The sequence below is a fragment of the Cricetulus griseus genome, chromosome 7, assembly GCF_003668045.3.
Source record: "Cricetulus griseus strain 17A/GY chromosome 7, alternate assembly CriGri-PICRH-1.0, whole genome shotgun sequence".
In the NCBI taxonomy this organism is placed as follows: domain Eukaryota; kingdom Metazoa; phylum Chordata; class Mammalia; order Rodentia; family Cricetidae; genus Cricetulus; species Cricetulus griseus.
In genome coordinates, this window is record NC_048600.1 from 133046635 (window position 1) to 133068327 (window position 21693).

Consider the following 21693-nt stretch of genomic DNA (forward strand, 5'->3'; position numbering starts at 1 on the left):
TGAGTTCCAGGCCAGCCTGGTCTACAGACTGAGGTCCAGGACAGCCAGGGCTACACACAGAAAAGAGAAACCCTGTCTTGAAAAAAAAAATGTTATTGTGTATGACATATGTGTATGCAGGCACGCATGACATAGGATAACTTGAGGAAGGAGGTCCTACAGTGACCCAGTACCCATCAACAGCATAATACCCGCATCCAGGATTGTGATGTGGCCACTGTATTGATCTTCGACATAGGAGGGAAGCAGTTGAGTCTATAGCCTGCGTGGTGAGCAGTGTTCGTTTAGGTAGCAGAATTCCAGCTCAGTTCCCTTGGTTCAGAGTTATAAAACAGAGGTGACAAGGGGTAGTAAAATTTCAATTTTATTTAGCCAATGTGTTCAATTCCAATATTACGGTAGAAATGCCTCAAGAATGGGCGTCTGATTCAGCCCCAGTGTCCTTGGCTGACTCCCAGTTTGGGAATCAAGGGTCCCAGTTCTGCCTCACACAGGCCACAGGCCATGCTGGAAGAAAATCCAGCAGCCACAGAGTGATGTGCCCATAGCCGGCTGGTCGGTAGCTCTGCCATGAAGAGTGAGAGCTGCTCGGGCCTGGCCTGGGCCCAGCGGCCAGCCACACTGTCTCTCTTCCACACGTGGGGGGATCCACCCTCTGAGAGGATGCTTAAGTCCCAGGGTTAACTGAAAACTACAAAAGCCATGCTGCCGTGGCAACACTAGTACAAGGTAGAGAGTGACTATCCAACCCAGATCCACCACTTCCTACATAGGGCAGGAAGGCGTTTCGGGGCGGCCTTCCACTGTGGAACAAGCGTCTCGATGTCAAAAGCTGTCTAAAAGATGCAATGTCTCACAGATGAAATTTGAAGCAATATCATAAACCTCTCTAACAGGAAAGACATTACCAGTGTGAGACCCCCAAATATTTTAGCGAGCACTTGGGACAAAATGCACATATAAAAAGTACATCACAATTAAAAAAATCAAAAACAAACAAACAAAAGACAGCTCTTTAAGATGGGCTGGCCTGGAGAGAGATCCCTTTCCAAAATTGAAAAGCAAAAGAGACAGGTTTAAATGTACGTGTGTTAGATGAGTGTGGCTTCAGAAAGATTCCCTGGGTTCTGGTGATGCTCCCTCCTTAGGTGAGGCTCAGGCTCCGGGGATGTGAGCTGCTGGGAGCATGGCCCACCGAGGTCTTGGGTCCGGGTGCCCAGATCTGGCTTTTCCACTACAATTCGTCCTTTATAGCTTTCTGATCATCATCTTCCTCCATGTCTGGCTCTAAAGCTTCTTCTAGATCCATGTCCTGGATGAAGAAATTCCAGTTCAAGTGCCAAAGCTGCAGTGTGGCAGCCTCCAAGGAGACAAGCCCTCAGCTAAGGACCTGGCCACCGTCACCAGTGGTGGCTCTGGTTGACGGCGGTTCTGAGTATGGTAAAACAACATGGCTTCAAGAGTCAGGAATCCCCACTAAGCCCTCATAACCTCTAATTGGGCATGGCTCTAGGAAAATGCAAAGTCGGCAGGGACAACAGCCCCAGACACTGACTATTGTAGCAACATGGGAGAGATACCATTTACTCTACCCTGCAGCTCCTTTGGGATCGGTTTATTGCTTTTTGCTTCACCAGTACCCCAGGTGGACCTCAGGGACCCATACTTCACATGTCCTCAAGTCCTGCCCTCTATCAAATCCTGACCTGCTCCGTTTCCCCCATATTAGCAACATCAAGGCTGCTGGCTATAAACTGACCTGGAGAGTACAAAGCTTCCGAGAGCCAGCCCATGTCCACTCTCCAGCCTAGGACCAGCACAGTCTCCCACACTGTAACTAGTAAGTGTGTAGCACCTATAGCGCAAACACAGACCTCGGTAGTTCAAGTCCAAGTTAATGTGGACGAGGACCCTGTGGGGTAGTTTTGAAAGGTACCTTAAAATCCCTACTTTGAGCCAGGCTTTGGTGGCACACACCTTTAATCCTAGCACTCGGGAGGCAGAGGCAGGCAGATCTCTGTGAGTTCGAGACCAGCCTCGGCTATAAGTGCTAGTTCCAGGACAGGCTCCAAAGCCACAGAGAAACCCTGTCTCAAAAAAAAAAACCAACAGCCAAAGCTAAAACCCCCTACTTTTTAAAGCTGTCTAAGTGGTGTGTATATAGAGCATTCCCTTTGAGGATACACAGCTATGCCAGCCATGTGGCCACCAAAGTACCCAATCCAGAGCCTGAGCCAGTACCTCCCACAAGGACCCAGAGCTGAAGACACTCACATCGTCGTCTCCTGCACCGTCCTGGCCACCACTCTCCAGGAATTTCTTAAAGCCGTCTAGCGTCCGCTCACCATTATAATCAATGACCTGTGGGAAATGAGTAACGAGGGTTAGAAATGGGGCCACCCCACCGACAGCAGCTTCCCCTCCGTCTTCTAAAGAACTGTCTGCCCAATAGCCCAGCTGAGCCTGGGGTTGAAAACGCACCGTTCTGTCTGCAGTTGCTGGGAAGAACTTCAGTGTAGGAAAGCTGTGCACTTTGACGGCTTCCACCTCATTAGCTGTTGAGTCCATCTTAGCAATGACGATATTCTCATGATCCTTGTATGTCTCTCCTAGTTTATCCCAAATGGGGGCTAGTTGTTTGCAGTGGCCACACCAGGGTGCATCTGAAAGAGAACAGTGCTGAGCATCTGTCCTGGACAGAGCTAGCTACACAGGCTTATACTGTGTGCTGTAATCTGTAAGCCCCCTCCCCCCCCCCCCCCCCGTGGGGACAGGCTGAGAAGCCAGAGATCCCCACTTACAGAATTCCACGAAGACGTTCTTTTTCTCATCAAAAGCAACCTCTTCAAAGTTTTTCCCAACTAGCACTTTTACTGGCTGTTTGTCCCAGTCTTCAGGCAGTTCCTGGCTCATCAGGTGGGGCTAGAGGGGAGAGAGAGAGAATACACTCAGGGACAGCACTGCCCCATACTCCAATCCTGTCATAGCTGAGACACATACTGTCCTCCAAAAACCACCAGAGCTGATGTTGCCAGGAATCTGGTGAGAAAGGTCCGAGTCTTCAAGGTAGACCAACTAAAATACAGATGGTATCTTGGTGCTTGAAGCTTGGTACATGGCTAGGCTTAGCACACAATGAGGGAGTTTGTCTATGGTCCCCTAGGGTACAATGACTATGACTAGAACGAGATCTCAAACCATCACAGGCTCTGTGTTAAGAAACTTATGCAAATGTTGTCAGACTTTGAAGGCAATTCTGCAGGAAGCACAAGACTCTAAATCCCAGGGGTTCATCTTATTATTCTGCAAGGTTAACTGGGTCACCACAGCACAGGCTCAACTCCATACCTTGATCTTGCCCTCCAGGAAGCGGTGGCAAAATTCTGTGATCTTCTCAGCTGTTAGCTCATCTGACTCTGGTTTGTACTTGGTCATCTCTTCCTCTAGGGTAATAAGCCGCACAGCTGGACACTCCTCCTTCTTCAGGCCAAAGAACTCAAGGATACGCTGGTTGTCAGTGTGGTCGCTGTCGATGAAGATAAACAGGATCTTGGGGGAGAAAAGGCATATTCAGACGGAATCTAGACACATGCTCACACCCCTGAAACAGCTTTGTACACCCTGAGTCTGGGGCTGCCTCGCCAGAATAACAGGGCTGTCTCAGTGGACCCCCATAATGCAGACCATAACGGGTAGCTCTACAGAAGACAAGGCAGGCTTCTACCACCTACAAAAGAAACCCATGTCCTGAGGTAGCCCACCTTGCCCTTGAAGCCTTCAGCTGCTTTCTTGAAGTTGCCCAACTTGCCATCGTAGTCAGACACACTCTTGGGCAGGAATAGCAGAATGTGTGTCTTGATTTCGCCTCCAAAAATCTTCGGGGCTGTCTGTGGGACAAGTAACAATTACTGGGTTGGAGCTGTGAGCAGTGGCCCCAGGGTCCCCAGCACTCTGCCTTCAGACGTCTCACCTGTTCAGTGAACTCGATGACCAAAGGCAGCTGGTTGTGCTTAATAAAGTCCAACAGCTTCTCCTTGGTGACCTCACCTTCAAAGTTGTTGCGGCCTTCATCAAACTACGGAAAGAAAAGGGGCTGTGAGCTTTGCTGTGGCTGGCCAGCCTCAAAGGACAGACAGTAACTATCCCCCGATGGCCTAAACTGGATACAGCCATCATCTGGAACCAGCAGCAAGTCCACACCTCATGCCTGGATGCTCATGGTCCTTCCATTGCGCTGACTGAATGGCACAGGCATGAGTTCATGCTGTCTCTGCAGGTCAATGCATCGGACATCGCTGCAGAGACTGCTTGCTCTACAGAACACAGAGTGCTGAGGAAGAAGCCACTTCCGTTTCAGAAACAGTGGCTCACAAAGCATGATCCTCCTAGGGATCAGGTGTGAGTGGGGCCACAATGATGACAGAGGAATCCAGACCTTCTCAGGACATCTGCTAGATAAAGTTACTTTGCAGAAAAACAAACTGCTGGCTGGAGAAGGCACCATGGTTAAGAGCACTTGGCTGTCCTTCCAGGGGACCCAAGTTCAATTCCTAGAAGTAGCACAGCAGCTCACAACTGAACTCCAGTTCCAGGGGATCCACTGCCCTCTTCTGGCCTCCAGGCACATACATGGTGGTATATAAACATATATGCAAGCAAATACTTCATACATGTTAAGGAAATCTAAAAAAATTTTTTTAAATGCTTTTTTTTTTTTGAGGAATGGTGCATGCACACGTGTTAAAAGTCAGTTTGTGGAATCAGTCTGTCCACTTACCATGTAGGCAATGGGGGATCAAACTCGGGTCATCAGGCTGTGTTGAAAACACATCTATGTGCTGAGCCATCTCAGCTCCCTAAAGCTATCCTTGAGAGGCACTGTAGCCCAAACTGACCTCAAATTCACAACACCCCCACCTCAGTCTGCTGAGCGCTAGGACTACAGGCACACACCACCACGTCTAGTCCAATCACACTCTACTGGTGTCTGTCTTCCCACTGTGTCCCTAGTTTGCAGCAAAGGATGTGCTCAGCACAGACCAAAGAACAGAAAGAACTCAGCTGTCCCCCAACACACCAGATACAGGAAGAACTGGTAAACATAGACATCACTTAGTCACTAAACTGACTTGACACGGAAAATGAAGTTTCACATAAATGTTATACCTGTTATCATGCAATGATATCGGATTCTGATTTACTTATTTATTTAACCTATTGATGTATTATTCTGATTTCCTTGAGACAGGTGTCTCACTATGTTGTCCAACCTGTTCTCTAAAGCTTGCAGTCAGATGATTCTCCAACCTCAGTCTCTGGAGTAGACTGACAGTCACACAAGCTCATCTACTGTAAAAAGAAAAACCCAGCCGGGTGGCGGCGGCGGCATACACCATTAACCCCAGCACTTGAAAGGCAGAGGCAGGCAGATCTCTGTGAGTTCGGCCAGCCTGAACTACAGAGTGAGTTCTATGACAGCCAGGGCTACACAGAGAAACCAAAAACACCCTCCTCATCCATTAGGTCTCCCTGTTTCTTTTCCTTTGAGACAGAGTCTCATTATAGAGCACTGGCTGGCCTTGAACTCTCAGCAACTCCCATGCCTTGGCCTCCAGAGTGTTGGGATTACAGGTGTGCTCATCGCGCTCAGCTTTCAGTTCAGTTCTAACCTCTAACACTGTATGTCTGACACACGGGATCCGCACACACAAGCTCTCGGGATCCTCAACCACCACTGCCACCGCCACTACAGATTAAGGCATTCTGAGGTCACAAGACAGAGACAGCTTTCACCTCCATAGCTTTGGGCCAGGATAACTCAGACCACCCTTCAGATGGCTTCAGATAAGGAGTGGCCAAGAAACAAGTTCTGCAGAGAAAGTGCTTCCAATACTTAAAACTTTCCAGGTGAAAATCCCACGAGCCCTTCATTGCTCCTAAACTTCTGAAATGAGGACCTATGAATAAAACCACACCCATCATTTAGTATCTGCATGGTCACACAAGAGAGGTGTTTGTGGTGGTATTCAACTCTTCCCATCCAAAATCCACACAACAAGTTCCTTATGTAAAAGGTCATAGAACCTATGACCTGTTGTTTACATCCTCTCCAGATGACTTTTTTTTTTTTTTTTTTGGTATTTGTTTTTATTTAATTTTTTGAGAGATCCTCCTGCCTCTGCCCCCTGGGTGCTGGGATGAAAGGCCTAGCCAACACTGCCTGGTTGATGACATAATTCTTACAATGTAAATACTCTATTATTATTAGTTGTTACATTGTATGGTTTAGACAATGACAAGGGAAAACAAAAAGACCTATTCATGTTAGGTAAAAGTGTAACTGTTTTCAGGTCTCAATTTGTAGCCTTGGCTGGCTTAGAACTTCCTATACATATAGACTAGGCTGGTCTCACCTCCAGTGGTGGGATTAAAGCCCTAGCTAATCACCTCATACCTAGCTAAGATTTGTTTTTTTTTTTTTTTGTTTCTTGAGACAGGGCTTATCCTGTACTCCAGGCTGACATCAAACTTGTGATACTCCTGCCCCAGCATGCTGAGAGCTGGGGTTACAGACACGTGCCACCAAGGGTGACTACTCTTCTTTCCTTACTGGCCACCTTCTACCATACTTCCCTAAGTAAGGTCAAGAGGAGGTGGGGGCTAAGTGTGGTTGTGAGTGTGACCACTCTTTCAGGAGTACAGTGACACCCCCAGCACTGCTGCCAGCACCCACCCACATCAGTCATTTCTAGGAGGCCTCTTTCTGTACTTGTATGCACATACCTGTACAATGACACACAAACATTTGAAAAAAAGAAGAAAAGGAGGAGCAGGTAGTTGGGGCCGGGGAAGGGAGGGTTCTAGAAGTACTCATTTCAAACAGCCATGGGTTCCAGGAAGGGAAATGCTAAAAGTAGGCTGAGCCTACTGTACTGTATGCTTCCACTCCACCTGAGCCTACAGGGTACAGGCGCCCATGCTCTGACCCAAACCAGCTACAATGGAGAGGACACTGAATGGAAAATGAGCTGGTTAACAGTTCCATCAGACACTCTGCAGGTACGGTGCTGAGTCACCTTTACTGACCAACAAGACCCCTCTTCCAGCACAACACCTCCACCTCCCTCCTCCTCCCAGTGAGGGTGCAAGCAAAACTGACCACCTGGTTTGGGCTGCTGTCTTCTTGGCAATATAGCCACCTGGTTAAAAAAAAAAAAAAAAAAAAAAAAAACGGCTCATTCACTGTAAAGGCCTGGTTTGCGGGTCTCATTCGGATACCACTACCACACTGTCTCTGGTAAAAACAGCAGCCCCACCAGGTCATGGCAAACATTATGCCAGTGGCTTTGGCTAGCTTTCCTGAGCTCTGTCTTTAGTCTGAGATGCTTGTCATCTTCCAGACAAGACAGAAAGTAAGCAGTGGCTGGCCTCATCTCAATGGGAACTATCTGGCCCTGCTAGCTGGTTCCCTGGGGCAGACAGGAAAATCTAGTTCCATTGGCAGAAGTAGAACTAACATCCCCAAAAAGAGGAACAGTAGGAGGCCTGGGTAAATCAAACCAAACAAACAAAAAAACCCCAAACAAAACCAAATCACTGGGTGTGGTGGTACACTCTGGAGGATCAGGAATTCAAGGGTAGCCTCAGCTACACAGAGTTCAGAATCAGCCTGACTATGGTGGGGGTGGGGAGTTGGGGATCAAGGGCTGGAGAGATGGCTCAGCGGTTAAGAACACCGGCTGTTCTTCCTGAGGACCTGAGTTCAATTCCCAGCACCCACATCACAGATCACAAATGTCTATGCCTCCAATTCCAGGGAATCTAATGTCCCTTTCCATGGCCTCTGCAGGCATCAGGAATGCACATGGGCAAACACTCATACATACAGATTGTTTTAAAAAGATTAAAAACTATCAAAGAGGGCTGGAGAGATGGCTCAGAGGTTAAGAACATCGACCGCTCTTCCAGAGGTCCTGAGTTCAATTCCCAGCAACCACATGGTGGCTCACAACCATCTACAATGAGATCTGGTGCCCTCCTCTGGTGTGCAGATATACATGGAAGCAGAATGTTGTATACATAATAAATAAAATCTTTATAAAAAAAAAAAAAAAAAAAAAACTATCAAAGAACCAAACAATGCGCCAAACACACACAGCTTGAACATCAGATCTGCACACAATGTATTCTTTGATGGCAAGGGTAACGAAGATCTCTCACTTTTTTTTTTTTTTTAATTTATTATTTTTTTGATTTTTGAGACATGTTTCTCTGTGGCTTTGGAGGCTGTCCTGGAATTTGCTCTGTAGAACAGGCTGGACTTGAACTCAGAGATCCACCTGCCTCTGCCTCCCAAGTGCTGGGACTAAAGGCGTGCGCCGCCGCCACCACCACCCAGCAACAGGGTTTCTCTTATATCCCTGAACTCTCAAAGGCCCACCTGCCTCTGCCTCCCAAGTGGTGGGATTGAACATGCGCCACTACTGCCTGGCTTTGGATGAAACTTTCAAATATCTGAAAGAGCTTTTGTTCCATTAAGACTTCACCTAGCACTTTCCTGCTTCTCTAATCAAACACCTAAGTAACATTTACTGACAAATGTACTAAGACAACAAATAATTTAGCAACTCTACTCCCATTAGGTCCTCTAGCCAGCCAAGGGTACCAGTCAGGTGAGTTCTCTAAGAAGGGCTAGAGCTGACAGACAAAAGCATAGATAAGCTAAGGACACTTGAGTCCAGCCCTCAGTATAGCACTCATCTGGTTCTTCAAATTCATTCAGCCTCAAACTGGTGAAGCCCTTCCAGAGACAGTAAACCAGTGTCAGGTGCCACATGGTTCCAAACCAACAGACCCTCTCATCTATGCCCTTCATCTTTCCTGAACAGGCTATCATTCTAAAAGAGCAGCCAATGGGCTCAACAACCAAGCCATCTCTCCAGCCCCCAGAGTCTATCATTTTCCTTTTTTTTTTTTTTTTTTTTTCTTTTTCTTTTTGCTCTGTGACATTCCTCCCACAGGGGACAGCACTCCAAAGTCTTATTCACCTGTCCATGAGAACCAACTCTTGTCTCCCACTCTCTAGTTATTTTCCTTCATAGAACTTTCTCTCCCCCTGTACACTTGCTACCTAGGTGACATGAGTTTCTAAGCACTCTCATCTTGGTATAGCTAGGCTTCAAAAGTACAGGTGCCCAGACATTACTCTGCCTCTCGGGATAAAAGACAAAGAAGCCCATGGACCCACCCAACAGCAACAGGGCAGAGTCTGCTGCATCCCTGTAACAGGAAGACATGGCAAGGACACTTGGTGCCTACAGAAAAGCTGACAACAGGATTGGAACCTGTAGGAACTCAAGGTCTATTGGGCTGGGAGAAAGTTGGAGCAGAGCACAGGGGTCATGCATCCAGAGCTAAGGTTCTTATCTGGGCTGAGGAAAAAGTCCTGACAATAGGTTCCTCAGTATTGTAGATATAATTAATACCATTAGACTGGGATTTTTTTTGTTTTGTTTTTTGAGACAGGGCTTCTCTGTATTGCTTTGGAAGTTGTCCTGGAACTCGCTCTGTAGACCAGGCTGGCCTCAAACTCACAGAGATCCACCTGCCTCTGCCTTGGCTGGGATTAAAGGCGTGCGCCACCAATACCGGACCCTAGACTGGGATCTTAGATCTTTAGGGGCTGGAGGGATAGCTCAGTGATTAAGAGCACTAGTTGCTCTTCCAGAGGACCTCAGTTCAATTCTCAGCACCCACATGGCAGCTCACAACTGTTTGTAGCTCCAGTTCCAGGGATCCAGCACCCTCACACAGACATACATGCAGGCAAATGAATATAAAATTAAAATAAAAACACCAATGCACATAAAATTCAAAATAATTTTTTAAAAAATGGTCTCTGGGGGATGGAGAGATGGCTCAGAGGTTAAGAGCACTGCTGGCTCTTCCAGAGGTCCTGAGTTCAATTCCCAGCAACCACATGGTGGCTCACAACCATCTGTAGAGGTCTGATGCCCTTTTCTGGCCTGCAGGGACACATGCAAGCAGAACACTGTATACATAATAAGTAAATCTTTTTTCTTTGTTGTTTTTTGAGACAGGGTTTCTCTGTGTAGCTTTGCAGACCAGGCTGGCCTTAAACTCACAGAGATCTGCCTGCCTCTGCCTCCCAAGTGTTGGGATCAAAGGCATGTGCCACCACTGCACAGCTATAAAATAGTAAATCTTAAAAAAAAAGTCTTTAAGCTGGGTGAGGAAGGTGCAGTCTTAATCGCAGCACTCGGGAGGCAGCTCTCTCAGTTTGAGGTCAGCCTAGACTACAGTTCGAGTTCCAGGACAGCCAGAGTTATAATGCAAAGAAACCCGGTCTAAAACAAAAAAACTTTTTTTTTTTTTTTTTTTTTTGGTTTTTCAAGACAGGGTTTCTCTGTGTAGCTTTGGAGCCTATCCTGGCACTCACTCTGGAGACCAGGCTGGCCTCGAACTCAGAGATCCGCCTGCCTCTGCCTCCCGAATACTGGGATTAAAGGCATGCGCCACCAACGCCCTGCAAAAAAAAAAAAACAAAAAAAAAAAAAACAAACAAGGTCTTTAAGAGTAGGTATGTGGCTCAGATCTATAATCTCAGCACTCGAGATGGAGTCAGGAGAACTACCCTGAGTTAAAGGCCACTCTAGGCCATACAGTGAATTCCAGACCAGCCAGAACTGCAGGGTAAGACCTTATCTTAAAGAAAGCAAAGATAGGGGAAGAAAGGGGAGGAGAGAGGGGGAGAGATAGAGGTTCCAACAGTCAACCTGGTTACAACTTGCCAGAACCACCACCTTGTATTGTTCAGGAGGCCTACTATGCTGGCTGTCATGGACGCTGGTCCAAAGGCCACCATACAAAGCGATGCAGCAGAGATCCTTGATCAACATCCATCCAATCAGCCCAGTTTGGTCCTTACCAATATAAGCAAGCAATACCACCCCCTGCAGACCAACACCTGAACTGCCCTGGGCACAGCTGGCCAAGGGCCACTCACCTTCTTAAAGAGCACCACGCCATCCTTGTCCAGCTGGTACTTGGAGAACACACCACTGTTGGACGTGATTCCAAAAGGGATGTCATCAACAGCCTCTGCTGCCAGCAAGAACTGCTTGGCAGTGTCTGACTCGACATCCTGGAAGAGGGAAGGAAAGCAGAGGTGACCACACCCCCACCCCTGAGCAGTGCTCCTGAGGAACAGCAACAGAGTTGAGTGCCCACCCCCACCCCCGTAAGGACAGCGGACAAGCCAGAAGAATGCTAAAGCTCTACCTTGAAGAAACCGATGACAGCCACCTCACTTGAGTCTATCAAGGTCTCGGCAGCTGCAGTGTCAGACAAGGTTGTGGCAGCAGGACCTGTCCGCTTCTTCAGCCAGTTCACAATGTCATCAGCTTCTCTGCCAGCTACACCCCAAACAAATGCAAGTTCCTGTGAAGCAGGGTACCATCCACCCTACCAGGCCATCTCTTTTGAGCTGTGCCCAGGAACCTCAAAATAGGCCAGTCCATTCCTAGAGCAAGATGCCCTCCTATAGAGAACTGGCTACAGCCTCTGGTTCCAGAAGAGGCCACCTGGTGCTCATCAAATAGAGTGTACACATTTGGAAAGCAGGGCTTCCTCACTTAGCCATTTCTCTCCGGTGTGTTTGCATTTTCCAAATTTCCTTAACTACTTATGCTATAGTGCTCTCACACCAGACTACATTCCCGGATATGTGATTAGTCAACTTCAATGCTGGCTCTGCCACCCCTAAAACAGGCTCAACTTGACCCCAACATCCGGGTGGGCCAGGTGTTCCTGTCTGGAACTTGCCCTACCCACTTCCCAGATGGGTAAGAACTGGAAAAATATTGTGTGCTTGAGTGCCACTCAAAGCAGACACGATGAGAACAAGGCCTGTTCCTTCCTTGAGGTAGAGTCTGGTAGACGACTCTCCTCCTGGACTGCCACTTGGACTAACCAAGGCAGGTCTGTGCATTAGATTTACCATGGCTCTACAGCTCAGTGCCAAAAAGGAACCAAGTTGCCAGTTACCAAACCCACAAAACCCAGAGGCTAGTAGAGCACCAAAGTAACTCTTGTTATTAAAATGTGTGTGTGTGTGTATGTGTACATATATTTGTTTTTGATTTTTTGAGAAAGGGTCTCTCTGAGTAGCCCTGGATGTTCTGTAACTCACTCTGTAGACCAGGCTGGCCTCAAACTCAGAGATCCACCTGCCTCTATTTCCCAATTGTTTAAGTGTCCCACTACTACCTGGCTAAAAAATATTTTTCTTTAAAGTTTTGGTTGTTGGGACTGGGGGCTGGAAGAGATGGCTCAATTGTTAAGACTACTTGCTGAAGCAGGGCAGAGGCTCACACCTTTAATCCCAGCACTTGGGATCCCAGATCTCTGAGTTCCAGAATAGCCAAGGATACACAAAGAAACCCTGTCTCAAAAAAACAAAAAGAAAAAGAAAAAGAAAAAAAAAAAAAAAAACAATAACAAAAGAAACAAAAAGAACACTTGCTGTTCTTCAAGAGGACATGGGTATGGTTGGGTACGGTTGTCAGCACCCACAATGGCGATCTACAACTGCCTATAAATCCAGTTCTAGGTGATCTGACATCCTCTTCTGGCACAGAACGCAAAAAACAGACATATATACTAAGTTTCAGGAGCATTTGCAAGTGCACACAAACAAAAAACAAAAACAAGCCAGGCAATGGTGGTGCACGCCTTTAATCCCAGCACTTGGGAGGCAGGGGCAGGCCGATCTCTGAGTTAGAGGCCAGCCAGGCTCCAAAGCTATACAGAGACAGATGTTTTTCTGTATCAAAAAACAAAAAAGAAAAACACCAAAAACTGGTAAACAAATCGTCACCATGCCCAGTTTACTCAGTGGTAGGGACTGTACCAAGTTATTCATAAATGCTAGGCAAGAACTCTACCAACTGAGCCAGATACTTTTCTAATAAGGTCTTACTCTGTAGACCTGGATGGCTTGGAACCCACACTAGGCTGGCCTTAAACTTGCAAGATACTCATGCCTCTGCCTCTGCCTCTGCCTCTGCCTCCCTGGTGCTGGCCATAGGCATGAGCCAACGCATAAAGTTATGGACTAGGAACTTTTTACTCCAAGAGTGAACTCACGTAAAAAGTAGAGACTACAGATATTCAAGGGAGGTCACTAGAGTGGCTGACACCAAACAGTATAAGACTGCTTAAGAAGATATTTTATAAACCTGGGATAAGCTGGTTTCAAGCCGTCCATCCTGTGTCTTGAATGGCTATTATATGAAACTGGTTTTGGAGACCCAAATCTTCTTTTGCTAGTAGTAACTAAATGATTTGCCTACATCAAGGTCCAGCCTCCATGAAAATTGCCTTAGCAGTGGTTGGGTGACAGCTGGAAGCTTGGATTTGCTGTCACCAACAACTAGGTGCTGTGACTGTGAAAGGGTCCCAAAGGGAAAAGTGTAGTGAGAATCATGAATTCTTGGCCTGGTATTAGCACACTATGAGTGACACTTACAAAGTCACCCAAGTGCCACGCCCACTCTATCTGGAAGTAGCTACGTTTCTGTAAGCACCAATAGTTCAGAGCCCCGTATAGTTAGTCAGAGGAGCACTTGCCTCCTTTCCCTCATTGGTCAATGCCCAGATAAACCTCAGCCAACAGGCTCCTCTGGAGGTCATCACAGACATGACATTCTTCCTGTCAGGTACTCCAAAAAGGGAACTTTCTTTCCATGGTCCCCAGATGCAAGAGTTGGTGTGGAGCCCATCTGCCACCAGGGTCCTCTGGAAGCCTCTCAAAGGTGCCCTACCTCTCAGACACACATCTGCTTAGCTACCAAAGCCCACACAATCGTTAAAGGGCAGAGCTAGGGTCACACCTGTATACTCCTTAGGGGACTCTGTGTCTCCATTCTTGAAGAACTTGATTGTAGGGTAGCCACGGACGCCATACTGCTGAGCCAGGTCAGACTCTTCGGTGGCGTCCACCTTGGCCAGTCGAATCTCAGAGCCTTCGGCCTTCAGCTTTGCAGCAGCTTTGGCATATTCGGGGGCCAGAGCTTTGCAGTGGCCACACCATGGGGCATCTGAAAAAGAAAGCAGGACACTGGAAGACAGTCCTTGACCCAGGTCTATGGCTTCCCTTTCTACTTTGTACTTCCTTTCATAAAAACCTTATCAGCACACCAAGATAACCCCTCTTAACGAATACCTGAGACCGAGCTGATAGCTGGTGCTCTTGGGCAATATCAGATCAGGACAGAGGCCACGAGTGACAAACCAACTCCAACCCTACTTTGCCCTGTGACCACCAACACAGCAAAACAGTCCTGACTTGTAACCTCCCACTGCCCCCAGCAATCAGGGTCAATGTATCCCTAAGATTTCCCATTAAGAATCCAGGGAAGGTTAAAAGGTTGCTGGCTCAGCACTATACCTAGCAAGAACGAGCCCAGATGCCTATCCGAAGCTACTCTTTCTGGTGTGAAAATGTGACAATCTGTCAAGGCAGCTTGGCAGCTGTGCTGGAGTTCACATACTTGTAAACAGAAGTAAGGCTTAGGACCTGGCCTGCTTCCCAGTGAGGAGGATGAGGCAGGTTACACGCAGGGTGGGCACAGTTAATGGGGCTGGACCTGTTCTATCGGAATTGCTACTGCACACACAGCCCATCCTGTTTTTTCCCAGCTAACAAGGATCGGGCCATGTGGACGTCGGGCATAAAGACACCTTCCTGCCTCTCGGCCTCTCAGTCATCCTCCAGGAGCCCTGGACACAGCGATTTCCACTTTAGGTAGAAGGATGCTCTCTGGGCGGCTACAAGAAGCCAAGCTGACAGAGGGTGCTCCCGGAGAGCAGCAGCCGGGGACCCGCCAGCCTGAGCTCCGCGGGGCAAGCCGGGATCTCCGGGCCACTGCACCGAGAGCGGCCGGGCGCACAGGGCAGCGCTGGGCGCCGCGGAGGGCGGCCTGAGCTGCGGTCGGGGCCCGGGGCCCTGCCCGCCCCGGCCCGCGGCTCACTCACAGAACTCCACCAGCAGGTAGTTGTGTGCCGCCAGCGCCTCCTTGAAGTTGCTCTTCTTCAGCACCAGGACGTTGTCCTCCTCCTCCGGGGCGTCGGCGCCCACCCTGGCCACCCAGGCCAGGGCCAGGCACAGCAGGGAACGGCTCAGCATGTCGGACGTCGGCAGCGGGCGGGGCGGTTGGGTTGGCGCCGCCGGGACAGCCAAGGCGACGAGAGCGCGCCTGGGTCCGGACCTCGCCTTTATAAATCCTGGGCCGGGGACGCGCCCACACCGCCCCCTCGCCGCGCGCGCCAGCCGCCGCGCGCACGCGCGCCGCCCCGCCGTCTGATTGGCCGAGGCGCTGAGAGGCCCACCCTCTCCGCGCGAGGACTGGACACCCACTCGAGGCGGGCCGCGGAGCCCGGAAGGACCCGGAGGCCCTGCCGTCCTCGCCCGGGATTGGCCCGCAGCGCGCGCGCGCGCGCTCACACGCCGCGTTCCCCAGCCTCTGATTGGCTGGCCGAGGCGAACTTTCTCTTTCTGGACTTGTGACTGGCGACTTTTCCCACGCCTTCCCCACGCCCGGAGGGGCCGCCGCTGGCCACGGCCCGGCCCGGCGGCTCCTGATTGGCCGAGAGATGCGCGCACCCTGCGCGGTTCTTCGTCGAACGTGGCAGGGGGCGGAGTCCCGGGCCCCTGGGTGGAGCTGCGCCTGCGCCCCCGAAGCCCCTCGTGTTGCATTCTGACTGGACCGCGTTTCCGTACTGGCCCCGCCCCCGCGACGCCGCCCGGAAGCCAGAGCCAGGTGGCGCAATTTCCTGTCTGCGTGCGGCCCGTGCGGCTCCTGCCCGGGCGCGGGGTCCCTTGTCGCCCGCCAGTGGGCGTCCCCGCAGGCCGCGGGCACGTTTCCCGGCGCGGAGCGGTCCGAGGCTCCGTCCGCGGCAATGGAGAAAGCCCCTCGCCAGACTGGGTTGACTGCGCGTGGAAACGGCGGCTGTGTGTTGGTTTGGGCTGAACAATGGAAAGTTTGGCGTCTGTGAAACCAGCCTTTAGGTCACGTACGAGACTCACATCTTAATCGCGACTTAGTCCAGAGTAATCGTTACTCCCCGTCTCCTTTTGGGTTTGGGTCTCTCTTGCCCCGACTTGCTTGCAACTCCTACTGGCCTCGAACTTGAAGCGATGGATGCTTTCCAAGCTCTGCCCCAGCCTGCCGAGTGCTGTGGTTGCAGTTGTGTGCACCCTTCTCCTTCCTTACTGCCCGACGCCTGTCACCAGACTTGTGCGCGCGCACACACACACACACCCCGAGTACCCCGAGTGTTCTACTCGCTCCCATCTAGCATCCTCTCGGTTTTGCCCCTTCCTTCCTTCCTTCCTTCCTTCCTTCCTTCCTTCCTTCCTTCCTGTTTCTAGACAGACAGGGTTTCTCTGTAACAGCCCTGGCTGGCCTGGCACTCCCTCTGGAGACCGGGCTGGCGTCGAACTCAGAGATCCACCTGCCTCTGCCTCCCGAGTGCTGGGATTAAAGGTGTGCGCCACCACCACCGCCCAGCTTTTTGCACTTCTTACTATAAAAACAATCCTGATAGTGAAGGGTCATTAGGAAAGGGAACCACTCCCATATCCATATTAAGTATATGCCGTGACTAATAATCTAATAATATACTACTCTCAGAAACGGTGGAGACCGAAATGTGCCTTTGGGTTTTGATAGCTTCTTCCGAGACACTGTAAATGAGGGCATGTGTCACCTTTCCTACATGGGACTCCTCTTAGAGTTTCCTACCTTAAAGACCAAGTCCCCTGTGCTCCAGCCGCTGCATCCTGTGCCGGTGACTTTACAGGCCTAGGAGGGCTATGAGCAAATGTGCCCTTGAAGAGCACTCTGAGGACGCCCTCTTCTCCCCAGTCCAGCAGCAGCTGGGCTAGGTGCTTGTCCCTTTCTCTGCCTAACTAAGTACCTGTGCACATTCCTGCTCCTCTGCCTAACTAAGTACCTGTGCACATTCCTGCTCCTTGGTACGGGGCAGAGATTGCTTCAGGTCAGCTGCACCATCTTCCACTGTTTTTGTGGTTGCCTAACAACCATGATTTGGAGCCAAGACAAAGAGTTTAGGAAGTCGGCTGGCTGGTAGTTTTCCCTTGTAATCCAAGCATGAGAGAGAGAGAGGCAGATGGATAAATTGTTTTGTTTTTAAGGCCTGCCCCCCACCCCCACCCCCTAGTCCTATTGCATTCAAACTCACTGTGTAGACCAGTGAGGCCCTGAACTTTCAGCAATCCTACTGCCTCTGCCTCCAAGCTGCTGGGATTACATGTATGTTCAACTACCCTGGTGAGTACCAGGAGCTAAAGGACAGCATGGGTTACTTGAGACCTTGTCCCCCCAAAATTAAAAAGTATCATGGTTTTGGTTGCAAATACTAGGGGTGGGATGTTTTGTCTATGGAAGGGAACAGAGTTGTGGGGCAGGGTTGGGTATGATAGTTTAAAGACAACTTACCTGCAGGGCACAGAGTAAAATACAAACAAGTAGTGGGAAAGGAAAGAAAGAGAATTCCAGATGCATACAGATTGGAGTAGATAGGACCGAGTCTCAGCTTACCTCTGGGCTGCCTGTGGCAGACACAGGGTACATAAAACTCCCAATGTAGGTAACTGTCCTATCTGCACAACAGGGAGGGCTGCTTACTGACAATGTGGAAAGAAGGGCCGGCCCTGAAGCATCAGTCTCTCCTGTGTGATCTCAGAATCTTAGACTGATGAATATCTGCCCTTTCCGCATTGACCATCTACACAGACCCAAACAGGCACAGCAGTGAGTTCTTGAGAAGCCAGGAGGAGGCCTGAAATTCTTGGGCCCTCTGGGTTTGTTGAGTAGGTGAGTAACATACAGGTATTATGTCCCAAACCAAGAATGCAAGTTGCATCATCTGAACATCTATGGACTGCAGCCTCGAGAGCCAAGCTGGGAACTTCCCTTTGTTTCCCAAGACCTGTTTTATGCCTTCTAAGAGCAGCTCCCACTGCAGAAGAGGGAGTTTGGACATCATAGTGTCCAGGTCATGCAAGACCCACACTGACTGCTATTTTCTCCAGCCATTGGAAATAAATCAAAGTAAAGAGTATCACCCAGGCAGTGGTAGTGCTACCCTTTAATCCCAGCACTTGGGGAACAGAGAAGGTGGATCCCTGTGAGTTTGAGGCCAGCCTGGTCTACAGAGTGAGTGCCAGGACAGGCTCCAAAGCTACACAGAGAAATCCTGTATCGAAAAACAAAAGAGGCCAGGCAGTGGTGGAGCACACCTTTAATCCCAGCACTTGGGAGGCAGAGGCAGTCTCTGTGAATTCGAGACCAGCCTGGCCTACAAGAGCTAGTTCCAGGACAGCCTCCAAAGCCACAAAGAAACCCTGTCTCGAAAAACCAAAAAAAAGAAAAAGAAAAAAGAATCTCAGAGAAATTGCTCATCAACTAAGGGCTGACTTACTGGTCATTTTTGATTATTAATGTTATGAGTTTTCAGAACCAAGCAACTCCATTTCAGTTGGTAGGCTTGTCATGTCCAGTAGAGTGAACAGCAGATTGACGCTACTGGTCACAAGATGGGGGGGGGGACGACGACACACGACACGAGAGTGCTGGTGACAACAAAGTGGGCAGCAGGACACGGTATACATGGCCCCATGGCTATAGTAGCTCTGATTGCTATAGGATGGTGCTGGGCATGGAGAAGATTCCTGTAAATCAAAACCACTGCTAATTATACACATCACAGAAGCTGACTGCTCACCAACTGGCACTTCCTACAGCCTATATCACCTTTCTCACGGAAGGAGGCCTGTCTGGAGATGGCCAAGAAGCCAGAAACCTGGGAACTCTTGGGAGTCATGCATAGAGGGGAGATGGTGGGGAGGGGCCCTGCATGTGCCTGGCTTCTGGGTGGAAGAGGCCAGGCCTTGGAACACCACACCACAGGAACAGGTTGTGGCAAGATAGGGAAGATCTAGTTAGACTTGGGACCTAAGCAACACATCATGCACATTATTAGGCCACCCTAAGTTAACCTGCATGGGAGGAGCCAGAGCAAAGTCCTAGTTGTTGGCAGTGTGCTTGCACACTTGGCACTCAGGGTCTGAGTTCATACACCTTCCGGCCTAGGACAAACCTAGAGTTGTAAGTTTCTTGGCCCAATGTGAGCTTCAGAAGCCCCTGTTCGATAAACAGAATAAAATTTTTAAGGGTTGACTGTTTGGCTGGTCCTGGTTTTGTCTGTAAGGCTCCAAAACTTGGGAAAAGGGCCTCACCCAGCTCAGGCCTTACTGACTGCTGGCATGAGAACAGTTCTGGGAGAGGCTTGGGTCAACAATTTGGCTGCCAACTGCAAGGGGCTACTGTTATCAGGTTAGTGTCCTGCAGAAGTGCTGGTTCTACTCTTTGGGCTTCCATGGACCTGCTAAAGATGGCTGACATGACCTCTGGTTTATGATCAGCTGTCAGTGGCAAGATAAAAAGGCTCGAGACCAGCCTGGTCTACAAGAGCTAGTTCCAAGACAGCCTCCAAAGCCACAGAGAAACCCTGTCATGAAACACTCCCCCCCAAAAAAATAAAAAGGCATCTCCAGCTGGGCATTGGTGGCACACGCTTTTAATCCCAGCACTCGGGAGGCAGAGGCAGGCATTTCTCTGTGAGTTCAAGGCCAGCCTAGTCTCCAAAGCAAGTGCCAAGATAGGTTCCAAAGCTACACAGAGAAAACCCTGTCTCGAAAAACCAAAAAAAAAAAAAAAAAAGGCCTCTTCTAACCAGCTGCAGCAAAGTTTCACATTACCCCCCCCCAACATTGGTGGACCCCAAAGGCAAGCCTGGAAGGGTTACAGGAAAGCAGCTGACCAGTACTAGCTGCAAGCAGAGTATGACTTCACCGAACAACTTAAGAGGGTGGTTTTCAAAGCTGGCATCAGGCCAAAGAGGGAAGTTTCTGGAGTGACTCCTGCTGGGTGTTCTCTGGTCACTGTGCAGGCATCCCTAAGGGCAGGGTGGAGCTTTGAGGTTACTAGATGTCTTTCAACATGCTCAGAGGCAGACAAGCAATCCTGCCTCCCTGTGGTTGCTGTAGAGAACTATGCAGGAACTAAGGCTCAGTGGCAAGCTTCCACACAATGCAATGGTCCTGTCCCTATATGTAGCCTTGTAGGTGCTCTAAGGAGCCCTATAATGGATGAAGATGTGATGCTTCCATGGCACTGACTTCCTGTTCCAGACAGCCTTGCTAATACACGGAATACTTCACCAGCCTGACCTTCACACAGAAGCTGTGCAGATGTTTCTCAAAGTTCTAGCTCTCCCAGCAGGGTTCCTGTTCTGTAGCCATCTCCGGTGAGATGACTCGAATGAAGTCATCCAAGGGTGGCATGCAGGGCTCCAACAATAAGGGCAAACTCCTCCTAGGACATGCTGCCCCAGGCAAGCCTTCTCTATGTCCAGGACCAACACTGTTAAGCTTAACTCCACCAATGACAGCTGCCAACAGTGGTACAGATTTATGTCACCCACAGGTCTAGGGTAGTAGCAGCAGCTGTTAGCAGCAGATAAGGGAATCTGACCTGAAGAACCTCCACCCTTCACTGGAGTCTTGTCATTCCCTCCAAACCCCACCAGTAACATAGACCACACCACCCCAGACTCCTTCAGGGTGTTTATTTCCCAGTCAGAAGAGAAGCAGGGACAGGCTCCTCTGCCTGTTGAGGCCTAGGCCTGGCAGACACCACACGGGAACGGGAACGGGGAGGGGAGGCACAGGAGACAGCTCCCAACTGTGTGCACTTGGTCCCACGTTTGTCCTGGCTGGGTCCAGGGAGGGCCTGCCCAGGGATGGTGGCACCAAGAGCCAGGGCAGAGGCATCAGGCCAGCTGGCCCAAATGGAGGCAATAAATACTGACAGGCCAGGCACGAGGTTCAGGCCACAGGGCCCAGGTGAGACTAGTAAGGCTCGGCTGGCTTTGTCCTCGGGGGCTCTGTGGGGACAGGGGCTTTGAGTGCTGCCTACAAGGACAGAGAAGGCAGAGGAATGAGGCACCCTGTCCTGCCTCCTAGGTGGGGCTGGAGGCATTGAGTTTTGGCAATTGACCCTCCCCTAGCTACTGGAGCCACCCCCAACCCTGGCCATGGGGAGGGGGAAAGAGCTGGCCAGGCCTGCAGGAAGCAACAGCAGCACACTCCAGGCCTCCCTGGGTGGGTCACCAGGATGGGGATGGCAGACAAGGCAAGGACAGGGGAGACCACATGCTCATGCAGACAGTGGAGTTAAGAGTTAGCGACGGCCCCCAGTACATGTTCCACATGTTAAGGCATCATGGTTAGACAGTGACTGACAGTGATGGATGACCTGGCCAGGGGGGGTGGTGCTTAGAGGACACAACCCAGCCCTTCCCCCAGGCCCAGCATTCTAGCTAGCTCAGCTGGGGCAGAGACAAGGTGGGCTGGGCAACCCAGACAGTGTTCCATTCCATTCTAGAAGCCAGGGCCTGAGGAAGGGACGACAGAGGAAACCTGGGGGACACAGCAGATTGGAGGCCTGGGCTGAAACCCCTCCCCCACTGCACAGGCAGAAGCAGCAATGTGACAACACTGGAGACCACAGGGGCCTGCAGGCA

General features: G+C 50.0%; 1 protein-coding gene across 1 annotated transcript; it reads right to left on the reverse strand.

Moving 5' to 3' along the window:
- Nucleotides 1–348: 348 nt before the first annotated feature.
- P4hb (prolyl 4-hydroxylase subunit beta) lies at nt 349–15235 on the reverse strand. Its single transcript, NM_001246693.2, is given in 11 exon segments — nt 349–1312; nt 2275–2361; nt 2482–2663; nt 2802–2922; nt 3349–3549; nt 3762–3887; nt 3971–4075; nt 11027–11164; nt 11302–11435; nt 13914–14120; nt 15058–15235. Coding segments are annotated over 11 exon segments (1530 nt in total). The 5' UTR covers nt 15209–15235; the 3' UTR covers nt 349–1234.
- Nucleotides 15236–21693: the final 6458 nt, after the last annotated feature.